The following is an 18,529-nucleotide window of genomic DNA, read 5'->3' as shown; positions in this document are numbered from 1 at the left end:
TATATATATATACACACACACACACATATATATATAGTTAAAGGAACAAACCAACAGAAGAGGAAGTATATTCCCTCTGCTTTTACTGGTATGCTTTTACATACAAAGTAACACTGTGATGACAGGTCCACTTTAAAACTCTGTCACTGTGCAAGGGCAAGTTGCAAGCTCAAGGCAAAATGACAGGTTGTCTTGGGGGGAAAAAAAATTATCCAGCTGATGATGCTCACCTCCAGTGTGTTCCCCTGCTCCCCCATTACTTCACTGGAAGAGCCCTTTGGAAACACCAGGTCTTTCTAGGTATGGGGGATCATGTGACCTCTTCCAATTCCTCCCAGGATGCAATGCTTGAGCATGGCATGATCGATCAACAAGCTCGAACACGGTATCATGGGGAATGAAGGGAAGTCATCAACACTGTGTAAGCTCTGACACTGTCAGACACAAGATAACACAGGGTTCAGACTCCGGTGGAGGGGGAAGGTAAATATCAGAGGGTGGGTAGTTGATCTTTCAAGAGAACCTGTTACTTTGCCCTCAATGTTTGTTGGTAATCCAGTGGCCGGTCTTTGTCCTGGAGCCTGCATGCATTCTTCTTTTATTGAGATATGACCCAGCTAACCTAAAAATTATCAGCGTATACGGGTAACAAGGGCTGACATTTTCATGGTCAAGCTCTGAACCACCCATATCTGCTCTTCTCATGACCCTATTGGGCAGCAAGGTCACCTTTCATTGGGTGATGAGCAGCCACTATAAGCTCACACTCTAAAACAAACCCATGGCTTCAATAATAACTGTAAACATGTCCTAGTTTTAATCTGTGAACTCTATGCTTGCTGTAGGGATGCCCAATGTTCTCCCAATGATCTCCTTTTGCTGTAAATGAACCCAGAATATTCAGTACTGACTACTGGGTTCAATGTCAATGTGACATCAGGCAGAGAGAGACATGTTGGGGGGAACATGTGCTTTAGCCATGCAAATAAGCCCAAGCTCATAATTACCCTTCGCTCCCCCATTTTTCTTCTTGGCCAGGTATGGGGAGCATGTCACTCACTCCCCTTCTTCTCATGTGATGGTGTTGGTACTTGGTGATTGGCCATTGACAGCCAGCACCATTGCACGGGAGTGTGCAGAGAACAGAGGGATGCTTCTTCTGAGCATGTGCAGTTGGGGGAAATAAAAAAACACTGGAAGATGTGAAAATGACTCGCCTTACACCCCAGCTTGCGGTGCATTCACCTTGGCGGGGTAACATCGCTGAGGCGTGTAGTGATTTTCGTTGTGAAAATCAGGGCAACCTCAATTCTTTTCCAGAGAGTAGCGTTTAATTGGATCGAAGAAACAGATGAACAGGAACAATCCAACAGAGTAATACAGAGTAAAATATCTAGACCTCAGATGATAAAGGTTCCATGAGGACCCACTCTAACTACCCAGCATATATCTCCAATCTATATACGCACCTCTGTGCCTCTCTTCATGACTCTGAACTCTCTTCTCAGCCACCTTAGGCTCTCTATTTATATACAGTTTAGTGCCATTCACTGACACTGAATGGATTCTGATTGGCTGGTCTAATTACCCATTTGATGTTAGTTAACTAAACAGGTTTTGACAAAATTCCCTACAGCTGTTCCATTGTGTACAATCAACAAAACAGGATTGGTCAACTGGACAATAAACTAACAAAATTAAAAACCTAGTTAGCATAGGGGTGTTAAATAACATCAGCTAAAAGAATGCAATACATGAGAATACACCCTAAATATGCCCCTAATATATCTACTTCAATCATAATTTACAACAAGGCGCACTATGGGATCCTGGCAAACGGAGGACCCCGAATTTCAGGATATTGCACTACTGTACAGGGCTGGATCACCAGATTTGGGATCCCAGCAGAAGGTCAAGTGGCATTATTGACACCTGCAGGATACATCCAGGAGCTGAGGTCTGATGTATTTTTGAAATATTTCCTCTGATGTTTTATTCCCGCATTCCTTTCCTTTCTTTTTTACGTAAGATCAATGGGCTTTGGAGTTTCATGCTAGGTTCACATGTTGCTTTGGCCTGCATAGGGTCACTTTGAGGCTAGCTTTGCATCCATGCATTGCACCAATTCAGATTTGTATTGTGAATTATTGCAGCAAATGGTAAGCTATGAATGTTGCATATTGTGGGGCCATTGATTTCAAAAGGTACCCTAGCGCACCTTATCCACATACTTCAAGTTAGGATCTCCACTTTCAGAATCCTGCATCTTACCCTGATAATAGACTTTCAAGGACTTTTTTCACTTGAGCAAGAAGGTCTTATTGGCCTAAATTTTTCAAGCGCAATAGTGAAATGGGCCCTAAGCGTAACCAGTATATTCAGGCTCGTGTGTCTGTCAAATTGGCCCGTGCAAAGAAACACATTGGCATCACTTTCCAATCTCCCAAATGCCCAGAAAGCTGACAGAAACCCCTTTTATGACATCCTATTCTTCTCCGAGGCCTCTCTAATGTCTTTTATCGGATGAGGCATCTGTCAGTCTTAGAGGAAACTCCTGCAGGAAATGGAGGTTTCCCCAACGGGAAATGGAGAGAACAGCTGGCTGGACATTCCGTGGAAGAGTGAATAAACAGGAGGGGCCCAGTCAACGCAGGCTATCAAACTATTTCTACTGCAGGAACAGGATGGAGATCAGAAAAATATTTATAGACCGGTTACTTTATAATTACTCCTAGAGATTGTTCCCCCCTTGTCTGAGCATTCTGTAATGTCAGTAAGACAGTGCAGAATTAGACATATGTAATAGCATGGCACGGGGCCACCTGTATGAAGGGCTGGAAATACTAAATGTCAGTGTTATTCTTGGCTAGACCTATCAGGGGCAAGGCAGGATTGTCCTCTATTTGACGAGCTTCTCTCTTCACCACAAAGCTGTTTCATTCTGCTATGCACACCAAGGAAATAGCAGAGACTTTGCATGCCTGAGCAGCTCCCAATGGTAGGAATGGTTGGGGGCCTTGGTGGATGGTGGGTTGCCTTGGAACTAAGCACTGAGAGTCAAGAAGAGTGGTGACTTTTAAGTGGTGCCTCAACATCTCAATGCACTGAATGTTCCAGGTGTTGGCACATACCAGTCCACAGCTCTTTTTCTTCTATTGCATGGAAAAGAGAATCTAATTGGTTCACAGTATATGGCCATTATTATTATTTTACAGGATTTATATAGCGCCAACAGGTTGCGTGCCACTTTACAATATAAGGAAGACATTACAATCACAATACAATTCAAGATAAGATGGTAAGGAGGGCATTACAGACAGTTATTCATTCGTGAAGTTTCATATAGGAGTCCCAAAGTGCATGCATCAATGATGTTCACATTCATATGTTAAACAGTAGATTCAAGCTTTGGATATCAAGAAAATAGCGGATGTAGCATGTCTAAGCTGCTCCCAGTGGGAGGAATGGTTGGAGTGCCTGGTGGATGGGGGTTAGTGCCAAGACCCTTGGAACTAAGCATTGAGATCCAAGGAGGTTGGTGACCTTTAAGTGGTGCATCTGCATCTCAATGCACTGATCGTTCCAGGTCTTGGCACATACCAGCCCACAGCTCTTTTCATTATAAGAGAATCTAATTGGCTCACAGTATATGGCCAATACGAACAGTTCTTTATTCATGAAGTTTCATATAGGAGACCCACGGTGCATTCATCAGCGGTGTTCACATTTATATGTTAACCAGTACATTCAAGTTATGGTTATCAAACAATTGCAGACGTAGCATGTCTGAGCTGCTCCCAGTCGAAGGAATGGTTGGGGCCCTTGGTGGATGGAGGTTAGTGCCAAGACCCTTGGAACTAAGCATTGAGAGTGAAGGAAGGTGGTGACCTTTAAGTGGTGCCTCAGCATCTCAATGTACTGAATGTTGCAGGTCTTGGCTCATACCAGCCCACAGCTTTTTTTATTATTTTATTTTTATTATTATTTTTATTTTTGTAATAGTTGTTATGTTTATTATAAGAGAATTCAAGCTATGAATATCAAGACAATTGCAGATGTAGCATGAAGTTTCATATAGGAGGCACACAGTGCACTCATATGTCAGTCTGGCTAAATTAAAGCTAAACTGTAGGCAGATATAAAAGACACAAAGTAATGCAGCTTTGTCCTATATTCTTAATGACATGTATTTTGTCCTAAATGAGAGTATTGTTAGGGTTTTCATGCACTTTAATTATGTTTTTGTAATTCCAGGACCACCATGACATGCTGCTGGAAATTGAAAGAGACAAGGCAATTACAGACAAGGTTATTCTCATCCAGAAAGTGGTGCGGGGCTTCAAGGACAGGTGAGCCTCCCATGTTTTGTTTTGTAAGTTCTTCAACATTTCTAACAAGGATGACCAATTCTATCCCTATAATGAGGCAGCCTAATGCTGTTGCCTCGGGCGGCATCTCTTAGGGTCACCTTTTGGGGGCGGCAGGCAGAGCAGCATGTTTACAGTGTGTCTGCTGCCCCCTTTCCAACCAGAGCATCCCAGGTTGCCAAGAGCTGGCTGGTGTCCCACTCAGCTCCTGGCAACCAGTGACGTTATTGCCACCACTGCTACCGACACCTCCCCAACCCCAAATCCACCCACCCCAGCCACAGGAGAGCAGTCTGTTACAGGCAGATATAGTTCTTGATACACAGACAAGATGATCCATGCTCTCTTAATTGAACTTTGTACAGGTGTTAACAGTAACAGTCATAAATACTTGAGGTATTTAGGTATTTAGTATCATGTGCTTTTAAATTTCTTGTGCCCAATTGGGACTATTCCTTTAAATGTCAACTCTCATGTGTCCATGTTGCCATTAAGAATGTAAGCCAATGAGAGTCCATGTTCACGCAGAGTAGTACATTGTATATTAGGGCATCGATGCAAAAATGACCAGCTTGTGGTGTATTGCATGCAACAGAATGTACAGTTTATGTGAATATGACATTGACGCTTATAAATAATGGAACCTGTACTTTGAACATGCAGGGTAAAATGCAACATGCAAAGCAAAATTGAATCTGCTTAGACTCCGCCCTCCCCTCAATGCTAATTATTTTTTTTAATAAAACATGTTTTAATGTAAATACCTTATTTTATTTCTAGTGACGTTATCACCGTCTCTTTCTGCAATACAGGCAGATCATGCCTGGTGGAAAGGGCCAGCAGGGGGTCATGCATAGTTTCTTGAAAATGTTACAGCACCCTACCTCAGTGCTATTCTCAAGAGCCCTCAGCTCTGATGCAAGCAGTGGGCTGGCTCTTGGGAGGAGTTATGCTAATATCGCAATGCCTTGATGAGTGAATGTCAGTCTTGAGGAGTGGGCGTTCCTAGGCAGGCAGTATTTGCATGCAGACCACCCAGGGTAACACCCACATGTGATGCTGGGTGCTCAGTGAATCGGTGAAAGAACTGAAATGCAATGAATGGAAGGTGTGGATCAGGGACTATCAGGGTTGGGAGAGAAGGGGCTTATTGATGAAGCTGGACGTTATCCAGCCAGGAAATGAGGCGGGCTCTATCTGACTTGCTGCAGCTTCTAATGCACATTGTGAGAAGTTCGCAGTGTGCAGTGAAATCAGAGGAAGCCATTTCAGTCCAGGAGAGGAGCCGGTACAACTGTGCAAGGCCGGAGCTCAGCTTTAACTACAACCATCAATAGCTGGACATGCTAACCTCGCCTTTACACTCCCACCGCTACGTCTGGCCATTGGAAGTGAAGAAAGTACGCCCTGTATAAGCTCCAGGTCCTCTTCACACCCCTGTGTGTGAGTGACAAATCTCTAAACATCAGCACCATCACATGAGGTGAAGGGGAGTTAGTCACATGCTCCCCTATACCCAGATGTACCCAGTAGTTTCCTTTGCTCTAAGTAATAGAACAGACTGGTGAAGGAGCAAAGGGAAGGTGGGCGGCCTTGCATGGATAAAGCACAGGTTTACTTTAATAAGAATCGTGTTATTCTGTTATTATTGTTATTATCAATATAGTTACATAGTTACAGTTAGTCAGGTTGAAAAAAGACACAAGTCCATCGAGTTCAACCTATAGAGATACGGGGGAAAAAAATATATATGAGTAAGTAACCAATCTGCTTGTGTTATCATAGGTCCAATTTCTTAAAAGTGAGAAAATCTGCTATGTTGATCCAAAGATATTGGCGAGGACACAACTGCAGGAAGAATTACGCTGTGGTAAGTCACGGTTATAGAGAAAATGAAAATGATCCAGTAGTTATAGGGGGACGCACTCAGCAACATGAAAGGCACAAAGAATCAGAATAGTTCTATTTGTGAAATCCTATCTGCCCAGGATAAGGTAAAACTAACCCCCCTCCTAGCCCTCTCTCCCTCCCCCTTGTAATTGATCATTGGCTTTAAAAAAATAAATGCCCATTTATCACTGGGGTCACAGACACTCAAGTCTCAAGTCTTCCCTCGTCCTTTCTTTACTTCTTGTGGGGTCCTTTTTTACTGTCTGCTTGATGTGGACACTTTCTATTGGTGATCCACTGGGGGGTTCCTCTCCGGATCCTGAAGAGGAGTGATGTCATTACAAGGGGTTGGTAGGGGACCTACCTGCAAGAGACTATCTGATGGTCAGGTCCCAAGTCTTCCCTCTTCCTTTGTTTACTTCTTGCGGGGTCCTTCTACACTGCCTGCATGACAGGGACACTTTCTATTGGCTGTTCAGTAATGGGATCCTCTCAGGATCCACAAGAGTGATGTAATCACAAGGGGATGGTAGGGGACCTGCCAGCAAGGGGCTATCTGCAAGGGACTATCTGACGCTCAGGTCCCAAGGCTTCTCTCTTCTTTTGTTCACTTCTTGTGGGGTCCTTCTTCACTGGCCTGAATGACAGGGACACTTTCTATTGGCTGTACAGTGGTGGGTTCCTCTCAGGATTCAGAAGAGGAATAATGTAATTGCAAGGGGACCTGCCAGCAAGGTACTATCTACAAGGGACTATTTGACGCTCAGGTCCCAAGTCTTCCCTCTTCCTTTGTTTACTTCTTGCGGGGTCCTTTTTCACTGCTTGTATGATGTGGACACTTTCTATTGGTGGTCCAGTGGTGGTGTCCTCTCCGGATCCAGAAGAGGAATTATTTAATCACAAGGGATTGATAGTCCCTGGCCGCCAGGTCCCCTATCTGCACGGGACTATCTGGTGGTCAGGGTCCAAGTCTTCCCTCTCCCTTTGTGTACTTCTTGTGAGGTCCTTCTTCAATGCCTGCATGACATGGACACTTTCTATTGGTTGTCCAGTGGTGGGGTCCTCTCAGGATCCAGAAGAGGAATGATGTCATTGCAAGGAGATGGTAGGGAACCTGCTGGTAAGGAATTATCTGATGCTCCAGTCCCAAGTCTTACCTTTCCGTTGTTTACTTCTTGTGGGGTCCTTCTTTACTGCCTGCGTGACAGGGACACTTTCTATTGGCTGTTCAATGGTGGGGTCCCCTCAGGATCCAAAAGAGGAGTGATGTTATCACAGGTAGATGGTAGGGGACCTGCCGGCAAGGGGCTATCTGTAGCGCTGGTTTAGCGGTCTCCCGCACCCAGGAACTGCCATCAGTTGGGCACCTGGAGGGGGATTAGGTGATTATAACTTGCTTCACAAGGCAAGGGAAAATAAAAACCCCAAAGGATGGGTTAGAGGGAGGTGGGAAGTAGGGATGGGTGGGGGGTCGAATTTAGCCGAAATGGGGCGTTAACACTATCACAATGTCTAAGCTGTCATCATAAAATCACTGAGATGGACCTTTAACCTCGGTGACCCCTTGCTCTTGTTTTTCTAGATGAGGATTGGCTTCCTACGGCTCCAAGCTCTATACCGCTCCCGGAAACTTCACCAGCAGTACCATATTGCCCGCAGGCGTATCAGCCACTTCCAGGCTCATTGTCGAGGTTTTCTGGTGCGAAAAGCTTTCAGGCACCGGCTCTGGGCGATCTACACAATTCAGGCGCATGCCAAAGGCATGATCGCTAGGCGGCTATACAGGCGCCTTAAAGGAGAGGTATGAAGGCTGTCTGGAATCGCTGTGTAGCTGTGCTCTGCCTTTCCAAATTGTCCATTCTGTAAGTATTTCTCTTCTGTCTTCAGTATCACCGGCGCCTTGAAGCAGAAAAAATTCACCTTGCTGAGGAGGAACGTTTGAAGAAGGAGATGAGCGCCAAGAAAGCCAAACAGGAAGCTGAGAAGAATCATCAAGTAGAGTGCCTTTATCTTCTATATAATGACTTAACAAAATGGAGGCCACAAACTTGGCAAGCCCAATTGACTTAAAGGATTTTCAGTTAACAGGCAACTAGCCTAATACACAGTTAAAATGCATTAATTGGAGTTGTTCTACCTGTCAAAGGATTTGTAACTCTATACAGTGGCGGGACTATCGCCATAGCGACCCTTCCGCTGTCCAGATCACTGACAACCTTTCAGTGATCTGTGCAGCAGCGTGTTCCTCTTCACAGCCGCTGCTGAGTCAGTGACAGGCCGCAGCTTATGGTGGAGGAGGCCGGGGGTGGCAGCGGAAGAGGAGGCGGGGCCCGGCGGCGGTGCAGGAGGAGGAAGAGGCCAGGCCTGGCAACGGTAGAGCAGGCGGGGCCCGGCGGTGGAGAAGGCTGACAGCTGATCAGGGCTGTCAGCTAAGAGGTGTGCAGAAGTGTGGCCAACCCACCTGAGACCCTGCAGAGCTCACCTTAGAGAGTCTATGGTGGGCTCTGCAGGGTCACTCTCAGGTGGGCTGCGTGGGCTCTCAGGTGGGCTCTCAGGTGGGCTCTGCAAGGGGCAGAACTAGAAATCACAGGGTCCCATACAAAATTTTGTTATGGGGCCCTGTGATTTCTAGTTACGCCCCTGACTCTATATCATCAATTTGGTGGCCTGGGCACCCTTGCCAGATGGCATGGCTTTGTCATGAACCAAATCAACCTGAAAGTGTCAGTTGTCAAACGTGACAGAAGAGAAGTATGTCTTGACTGGGAGACTTATGGACTCAGATATTAGGCTCACATGTCTTCCTGACAAATAGAGAATGCAAGTGAATGGCAGCACACATAGCTCTACCTCTGAAACATAAGACTGCATTCATATAAGGAACTTAAAGAAGAACTATGAGATGAATGATTTCCACTCACCTCATAGTTCTAGCCGACCTGTGACAATGAGACTGTCACAGGTCGGCTCAGTAGATCGGGAGGTGAGCGAACACATACCAGGTTTGCTCACCTCTCGATCCTGTCACGGCTCTCTGCCGTGACAGGGGGAGGGCTGGATTCCCCTCTCCCCGCTCTGATCTGCCAGCGCTGACTGGCGGAATGGACGGGGGAGGGGACGGGTACAGCTGGCTCTGCCTCTAGATAGGCAGAGCCAGCTGTCACTCACGCAGCTGGGCGGATCCCGTCATCTACGTCGGGATCCGCTCCGGCTGCGGCGTCTCAGTATACCGCGAGCTGTAGCTCGCGGTATACTGAGCTTAGGGTGATGGGAGGACGCTAGTTTGTGTCCTCCGGTTACCCTAAGGAGAACTAGGGGGAAAAACACTGACCCCATAGTTCTCCTTTAAGAACAGAGATTCAAATCCTTACCGATTCTGGCAAAGCAGTGTAAAATCTCAGGACTGGATGTCCTGGCAAATCATTTGGCAGGTAAAACGATCATACATGTATTTCATCTGTTTTCTATGTGACCTGTTCACATCCCACACATGTGGTGATGTGCAGAAAACATTGTGTGAACAAGTCCTAAATGTCTTTATGTAAGCTCCTAGGCAAGAAAACTCTGACCATTGCATGGTGGGGCCCCAAAGGCACCTAAGGGCTTCAGGCAGCCCTCGAGCCACAGGTTGGGCATCAGAAGTGTACAGTCATAATAAAATGATTTCTTTAGTCACATGTTGTTTTACTTTATACTCACTGATAGGTACGTCTAGCCAAGATGGCCCGGGAGGATGCGGAGAGAGAAGTGAGGGAGAAGGAGGAGGCCCGCCGGAAGAAGGAGTTGCTGGACAAGATGGAGAAGGCCAGAAATGAACCCGTGAATGATTCGGACATGGTGGACAAAATGTTCGGCTTCCTTGGAACAACTTCATCTCTGCCGGGCCAGGAGGGGCAGGCTCCCACAGGATTTGAGGTATGGTAATCTGTACACCCCAAAATGAACTCCCTGACTTTCTGAGGTTCAAAGGGGTGGAGCTTCGAAATAATAGGTGTGGCTTTAAGAGAGTACAGGCATAGATGACTAGTTCAAGGCGGAGCTTGTGCTTATCAATTATGAGGCTCTATGCTGGTCATAGACTTAATTTTTTAGCTATTTCAACCATCTTTCAGTTGCAAAAACCACATCAAGCCAACCTACCAGCAGTGCTGCCCCAGACATATCAAACAATGAACTTTGCTTATGTGTTCCCTGTTGGTCTGGTAAATATTCCACTAAAAGCTTCTTCACTTCTTCACTTCATGATGGGGGAAGCTAAAAAAAAGCTGTTGAGCTTGCCAAAAATCCAATAAGATTGTAGCTTCCTGCTCACACTGCCTGAAATCGCAAGCAGTGTTATTAGCCCTGCCCGGTTCACCTTTGTGATCTATAGCAGTGCTCCTCAACCCTTTTCTCAGTCACGGCACCCTTTGGAAGTATGCAAAATCTCCAGTCACCCGGTCTAAATTATAGCAAACATCAATGTAAAAAATGAAAAAAAAGTGTGGTCCTTCCAAAATCCGTATCAGACCCTTATCAGTGATAGGGGTCTGGTATGGATCTTAAGGACGGACTCCATGTAAAAACAAAAAAAGTGGGATTCTCACTTTTACATCAGGAGCCTCCCTTTGCATGAGAGTCCTCAGTTCCCCCTTCACATCAGAGTCCTCAGTCCCCCCTTTACATCAGAGTCCTCAGTCCCCCCTTCACATCAGATGAAGCCAGAAGGCACCCCAGGAAGCCACAACAACCTGGTTGAAAAAGGCTGATCTATAGAACACCCTCCCTTTCTATGAACAGGCATTATGAATAGAGGGGGGTGTTCTGTAGTCCTAACACACTTCCTTGGGTGATAATAATGCTCCTTCGTAGATACAGCACTGTGAGTGAGTGATTACACCCTAGGACAGTAAATGTTCTGGTAGGATCATCAGGAGCCTAAAAAAAAGAAAACTAACTCAACCACCACATCTAAGAATTGGTAATCTGTAATAGATGACATTTTGGTCCCTGGGTTTAGGTAAACGTATCCTAGATGTATGATTGTGTATCCTAGATGATTATCCTAGATGTATGGTACTGGATTGTGGTAGGAAACCCATATAAACACGGAAACTGAACCGTGCTTCCATTTTATTCAACGGTTCCAGTAACCAAAATCTTTCCTTTCAGGATTTGGAGAGAAACCGAGGGGACATGGAGGAAGCTGATCTAGATCAGTCTCTGCCCCTTCCCGAGGAGGAGGAAGAAGATCTCTCGGAGTATAAGTATGCAAAGTTTGCAGCAACCTATTTCCAGGGGACAACTACCAACACCTACATAAGGAGGCCCCTGAAGCAGCCTCTCCTCTACCATGAAGATGAAGGAGACCAACTGGTAAGAGGATCCATTATTTCTTCTGTATGTATGCGTAATTAGAAATGCAAGCGCGGGACCTCAGGCAGCCGCTTCAGTTTAAAAATGTAGTGCCGGTGTTCTGTCGAGAACGCTGACCCAGTATCTGCGCTTACGTACAGACGGGATTCAGGAGGAAACCGGCATTTATTTACAAAGAATTCATTTGTAATGGTTAATTGTGACCGTTAATAACATGCCGTCCATGGGACCCCAAGGGACCTAGGGACCCCAAAGAAGCTTCCTCAGCTTCTTTGGGGTCCCTAGGTGATATTAGGGGTCTGAAAGACCCCTCATGTCTCCATAAAGAGGACCTGTCACACCCTATCTGCTATTACATAGGGTGCTTGTTAGCCCCCTATGTGATAGCAATAGGGTTAGTGTAAAAACAAAGTGTTTAAAAATGAAAATAAATTAATGTAACATATAAGAAAAATAACAAAATGCAAAAAAAAGTCCCCAGCCCCCCATGTGCACACACATACATCGGAGTAAGAGCAATAATTCTAGAGCCATCAATCACTGTTAGCACTAAACTAACGAGCACAAAAAGCGTTTAAAGTGTTCCCTATGGGAAATTTGGGGTATTGCCGTTTTTTGTGGCTTCACGGGTGAACGCAATTTTAAGGCTTGTCATGTTTGGTGTCTATTTACCCGGCGTGACCCCGTCTTTTATATTTTATCAAATAATTGGGTATTACATTATGTTTCTGTGCACTAAATTTTAATCAAGTTTATTTCTTCCTAAGAATACTGGTTTGATAAACATTTGCGCAAAAACCGTGGGACAATAAAAACTGCAACTAGCATTTTTGTATTCTACAGGGCCTCTGCTTTCAGCACATATATCATTGTTTGGGGGTCTGAAGCTGTTTTCTAGACAAAAATGTATATTTTATCATGTGTGTGCGCAAATAGGAAGAAAATGCCCTGGACAGCAAGTGGTTATATGTTTGTGCTTAGGCTTAGAGAACCTGTACCTGTTTATGACTCCGGGATGTAGATTTCCCTCGCTCCATCTTCTGTCTGGCATTCATTACGGGAGGAGGGCTGAGGGGTGCAAGTAGCTGGTCTTGCCTAGGGTGCAAAGTAGGCTAGCACTGGCCCTGATTGTGAACCATCAAGAGGTTTGAAGGTGGAACCCTGGAAAGGAGGAACCACCAATTGCAGAGGAACCTATGGTATATGGACAGAGAAAGGAATGTTGGAGCCTCCTGGTGTCTTGTGAGTATGAGTTGGAATAGGGGAGCGGAGTAATTTAAAAAAAATGGACTGGGGGTATGTGGGAAGGACTGAAGAGCTGATGGCCATGCAGGAAAGAGCTGATCCATCCCAGTGTCCAAGGCCGGTCTCTGCTTCATTGGGTGGGGAGGTTCACTAAGCCACCCTGCCTTTCCTTTTTGTAAAAAGGAGAAGGGGATGAGGATGTACTTAAATATCTACAGTATTGAGTTCCATTGGTCACATCGGGGATCTTTACACACACACACACACACACAATAGGTTGGACTTGATGGACATGTGTCTTTATTCAACCTCAAATACTATGTAACTATGTAACATCATCAGATGGCCTTTAATACTATAAATACCTAATTTTTATTCATTCATTTCTCAGGCCGCTCTTGCTGTGTGGATCACTATTCTCCGTTTTATGGGTGACCTTCCAGAGCCGAAGTACCACACAGCCATGAGTGATGGCAGCGAGAAGATCCCCGTCATGACAAAGATCTATGAGACCCTGGGGAAGAAGACTTATAAGAGGGAGCTCCAGGCACTACAAGGAGAAGGGGAGGTAAGTGTTGTCTGGCCATATTTGGTCAAGGACACTGATCTAATATGGTCATGTGGCTATAAAAGGTCTATGATGTTACCAGAATCCCGCCCCTTTTGTTTAAGTGGCGGAATGCCCCAGCCGCAGCTGATTAGTCGGCACCGACAGCTTCCTTTCAGGTTTAGACAAACTCACGTTCGGACTAATTCTGAGCTCATCCCTACTGCAGATCTGGCACCTTTCTTAAGTAAGTCCATCATGATGGTAGTTCCCATAGTGCTGTCATCAAAGGTTCTCTCTCACGTTTGTTGAGATGAGATATCAGCCACATAGGGAGTGTATTGTTTTCAGTGGGTCATCCAAATCATAGACTGCATTCTGAGAAGGAGCTATAAAGTGCATCCCTTGTGTATAACGGCAAAGCAGGAAACAGAGGCTGAATACCTAATGCAATGTTCTTTGACTTTCCATGCAGAGCTCTCACATTGACAGCCTGAAGAAGAACAGCGTACGCCATAAACTGGTCTCTCTAACGCTGAAGAAAAAGTCCAAGTTAACTGAAGAGGTAAGTTATAGAAATTTGTATTGTTGCTTTTTACTTTTAGTCTTCAGCTGGAACCAAATATATAGTAAGTGCAATAAAGGGGTTAAACTACTGACTATGCTTAGGACTGGCTTACAATTTATGTAGAGTTAATAGAGTTAATTATGTAGAGTTTTATGTAAGCTGATGAAGCAGAGATCTTCTTCATCAGCTTCTGTAGCCGGAGAGTGACACTGAATGCAGGAAGTGATGTATTATACATCACTTCCTGCATTCGGGGACAGAGAGGAGATCAGAGGGGTTTCGTGTACTGATCACCCTTTGATCTCCTGTCATAGAGCAGCCGTGCCGGTCCCGGCCGCATCAGGCACGGCGGATCTCGGGACCGGCACGACAGTAGCAACTGCTGGTAATACAAGCGATCGGGTGTCTCCAGAGACGTCCGATCGCTTGAATTACAACGGCCGGCCGGGAAGCTACTCTTCGGGCTTCGCCGTCCTCTCGTCACAGACGAGAGGACAAGTGGATTTTTCAAGCCCTGCTCATTAGAGTCTATTGTATTGTTAGTGTGACCTGTATTATATCATCTTTTCCTTTCTTTAACCATTTGCATCCTCTTGTTCAGGTAACAAAAAGACTTCATGATGGAGAGTCTACACTGCAGGGGAACAGCATGCTGGAAGATCGGCCCACTTCAAACCTGGAGAAACTCCATTTCATTATCGGCAATGGGATCCTGAGACCAGCACTGCGGTTAGTGTTTTCATGATTTTTATTACTACTAGCAAAACTCCATTCCATAAGAGGCAAGGTCGGGGATAGTAGTTACAATGTTAAATACAGGCAGTCCCCTAGTTACATACATCCGACTTACATCCGACTCCTACTTACAAACGGAGGCCGTTACTGTACAGCAGGGGTAGTTGTAATGCTACCGCTCACGTGCCGACGAGGAGTGCCCGCCTTTTTGGGTCAGGTTTGTAGTACTGTACGTACATTACAGGAAGATGGCTCTTGTTAGACATGCAGACGAGGGGTGCCCGCCTCTTCTTCCGGGTCACTGCAAGGTTTTTACTGCTGTCAGTATCCTCATTAGAAAGATTTACTCTCACTTCCTGTCCTTGAGACAACAGGACGTGAGAGGAAACCTACCCCTAGGAAGGGAAATTCACTCCAGTAAGAGTTATGATGGGAAAAAGGTGTCTCCACTGAAGCTGTATCACCAATCCTTGTTTCCATGACAAGCCAAAAATGTAAAAATCCAATTGTCACAGGGACAGAAAGTGAGGTGAAATCTTCTGAACAGGGACACACACAGCAAAACAAACTTTACAGGGGGATTAACCCTTCCCTGTGCTATTCAAAGCCCCCCAATTTTTTTTTTGGGGTTCTTTAAATACATTGAATTTCTTTTCCTCCCTATTCTTCTCACGGTGGCCATTTTTAACTAAGGACAGATGAATCCATCTCCCTTTACTTCCTGAAACTCTAGGTGTGCCTCCTGGAACACCAAGTCCCGTGGGTATTCCACCACACTCCTGACCAGTACACTCCTTGTAAGATGGGTGCTGAAGTGGCTGCAGATGTCGCTGCTTACAATATGTTACCAGCAAACCGAGGATCTGTGTTCAAAAACACCTTTATTGGCATTTTGTCAAGAAGATTGCAATGTTTCAGGGTCATGCACTGTCCATTCATCAGGCTTTATATGACCAATGTCATATAATAAAGGGACCCTTGTGGCCCTGAAACATTGCTATCTTCTTAACTAAATGTTTATATGTCAATAAAGGCGTTTTTGGACACAGATACTTGGTGTGCTGGTGACATATTGTACTTCCTGCCTCCTGGAACAGATGATAGCGCACATCATTTGAAGGAGAAAAAAAGTTTTTATCTAGAGGTCTCATGAGATTTTTGCAGTTTGCAGATTAGATTTTCCACGAAGGCACTGGTGATGTAGCCTAGGATGCATCTGTGAGGCCCGGTCTACATCCCCTGTGCCTTGCTCAACCAGGAAAAACAGTAGGTAGAAGCAAAAACATTTTTAACTAATGAATGTAAGATAATTTAATATCAAAATGCAAAAAATCGAATCAGCTGCCTGCTGATGTGATTTCTAGTGATAAGGAGTAAAGGTCTGCTTTCATACACATGTACAGTATTACAAAACATTGTAGCGACTCTGAATTGACATTTTAAGATTGTAAACTTCCATCAAATTGTAAAAGCAGAGTCACAAGTACCTGTGCATACCCTCAGTAATTTTTTGGTACCCCCCCGAAGCCCTGATATTTGGGGTGCTCTGTTATTTAAAGGCCAACTTCACCTCAGAAAGCTGTACTTTGGCCTACCCTCTTCTGCCTATTGCACCTCACCGCTGGTTCCTAAAATGATGGTTGGCCTGTTGAACCATTTCGTGTAAGCCTAGGGTATCATGGACCCGTCCCCAGCCCTGGACTCACAGGAAAATGCTGCAGAGAGTGGCATCTCATCGATGCTTAGGGCTGTAGCGCTAACCCCCGAAGGAGCCGCTAGATTTTAACCGGGTCATCATCACTAGTCTGTCTAGGGGTATGATCTTCAGCTGCCCCACTATCATTCAACCGCCCTCTTCTAGTGCCCACAAAGCTGATTTCCACTCCGGTAATCCAATGCTGAATAGCTGTTATTAACCTCTTGCCGTCAGGTGATATTAGGGGTCCTAGAGACCCCTAATATCTCCATAAAGAGGACCTGTCAGTGTGCCTTTGCTATTATATAGGGGGTTGTTATCCCCCTATATAATAGCAATACCAATAAGTGCAAAAAAAATAAATATAAATAAAAAAAAATAAAAGTAACACATAAAAAAGTAAAATAAAATAAAAGTCACATATAAAAAAAGGGGAAAAACCCCCCCCAAAATGTTTAACTCCCCCACCCCCACGTTTACGCGCCTATAAACGTAAATACGCGTCCGGTGCCCCAGCGCGCAAAAATTACAATTGCGCTACACATGTTACATATCGCCGCGAACGTCGCAGTGAGAGCAATCATTTTAGGGCCATCAATCACTGATAACACTAAACTGATGAGCGGTAACAGCTTTTAAAGCGTCGCCTAGGGCCAATTTTGGGTATTATCGTTTTTTGAGGTTTCGCGCGCGCACGCAATTTTAAGGCTTGACATGTTTAGTGTCTTTTTACCCGACGTGACCCCATCTTTTATATTTTACCAAAAAATTGGGTAATAATAAATGTTTTATCATTTAATATAGGGGAAACTGTTTTTTTTTTTTAAATTTCGGTAATTTTTCCTTAATATAGTAAAAAAATAAAACCCCCAGTGGTGAATAAATACCACCAAAAGAAAGCTCTATCTGTCCCCAAAAAAGGGTATAAAATTCATTTCAGTACAGCGCTGCATGACGGAATAAATGTCAGTTAAAGTACCGCAGCGCTGAATACTGAAAAATGGCCTGGATGGGAAGGGGGTTTAACACCGCGGATGTCAACTGGTTAAACATCTTCACACTGGCGAGAGAGGGTATAGGGGTCCTAGACATCCAGGGTAGTACAGACTCCCCAGACCTTTTAAGCATCTCAGTGTAGATCCATTTGTAGAACAGTGAATGGTAATTGGAGTACCAGATGAGCAGGAGATGAGTACAGATCCTCAGAAGGAGAGACACCAGCCATGCTCCAGAGGTCCTCTATGTTCCAGGGACCTCCAGCACACATCAGCTTCTCTGGTCTTCTGTCCTCTGGCAAACAACACAGACCTATTCCATACTGGAGGCCCCAGGGAAACACTTTCCTTCCTCCGGCCTCTTCCCACCTCCAAGTCTTAGGCCTAGCCTGGGGGGGGCAGACTGAACAGCACCCAGCCCTAATCCATGGCTGGTCCCGACTAGTCTGAGCACACGGCAAATCCCTCCAGTATATGTACCCTATCCCAGCATGCACCACTGGTTGAGAGAAACTCAGTGATTGACTGCTGTACTGTACATACACTACAGTACCTCTCATTGGCTGTCCCACAATATAGCAGAGTCACACTCCGCCCAGGGGGGTACAGGCAATGCCAGACACCTGGAATTAACCAGATAATTGCCACTATAATCCAGCTAGGCTGACTGACAGAAGGTGATGGAGGCTACAGAGCCATTCTGCATCATTCAGGATCTGCCCATCACCAAAAGAAGAAGAGGGTAAAGAAGACACCTGGATAATAGGTACCGTATATACTCGAGTATAAGCCGTCCCGAATATAAGCCGAGGTACCTAATTTTACCACAAAAAACTGGGAAAAAGTATTGACTCGAATATAAGCCGAGGGTGGGAAATGAGGCAGCTACTGGTAGATAGATACCAATAAAATTACATGAATATTTATTTAAAAGAAAAATAACCTAGCTCTGTAAGTGGAAAAGGGGGTACAGGGCTACATATCATGTACTACGGATCTTTTAACCCATTCATATTAGCAGAGGATAATTGTAAATCTATTGTTCAGTGCATTCTATATGTAGTATATAGTACATGTACATATAGAGTGCTTGCAACAATACATTTACAATGATCCTCTGCTAACATGAGA

The 18,529-nt window shown here is 45.0% G+C and overlaps 1 protein-coding gene across 1 annotated transcript in view; it reads left to right on the top strand.

Annotated features, from left to right (window-relative positions):
• Positions 1–18,529, top strand: part of MYO7A (myosin VIIA) — a 111,334-nt gene that overhangs the window by 54,517 nt on the left and 38,288 nt on the right. The window contains exons 18-26 of the mRNA XM_018569759.1: positions 4,255–4,349; positions 6,153–6,237; positions 7,840–8,058; positions 8,145–8,252; positions 9,963–10,172; positions 11,409–11,612; positions 13,249–13,425; positions 13,880–13,969; positions 14,574–14,701. Of these exons, the coding sequence (XP_018425261.1) occupies positions 4,255–4,349; positions 6,153–6,237; positions 7,840–8,058; positions 8,145–8,252; positions 9,963–10,172; positions 11,409–11,612; positions 13,249–13,425; positions 13,880–13,969; positions 14,574–14,701 (1,316 nt within the window). The remainder of the gene's footprint in view (positions 1–4,254; positions 4,350–6,152; positions 6,238–7,839; positions 8,059–8,144; positions 8,253–9,962; positions 10,173–11,408; positions 11,613–13,248; positions 13,426–13,879; positions 13,970–14,573; positions 14,702–18,529) is intronic.

The sequence above is a fragment of the Nanorana parkeri genome, unplaced genomic scaffold (genome assembly GCF_000935625.1).
Source record: "Nanorana parkeri isolate BGI_ZX_2015 unplaced genomic scaffold, ASM93562v1 scaffold1389, whole genome shotgun sequence".
NCBI lineage: Eukaryota > Metazoa > Chordata > Amphibia > Anura > Dicroglossidae > Nanorana > Nanorana parkeri.
Note: the sequence above shows the minus strand (reverse complement) of the source record. Positions and strands in the feature narration are given on the sequence as shown.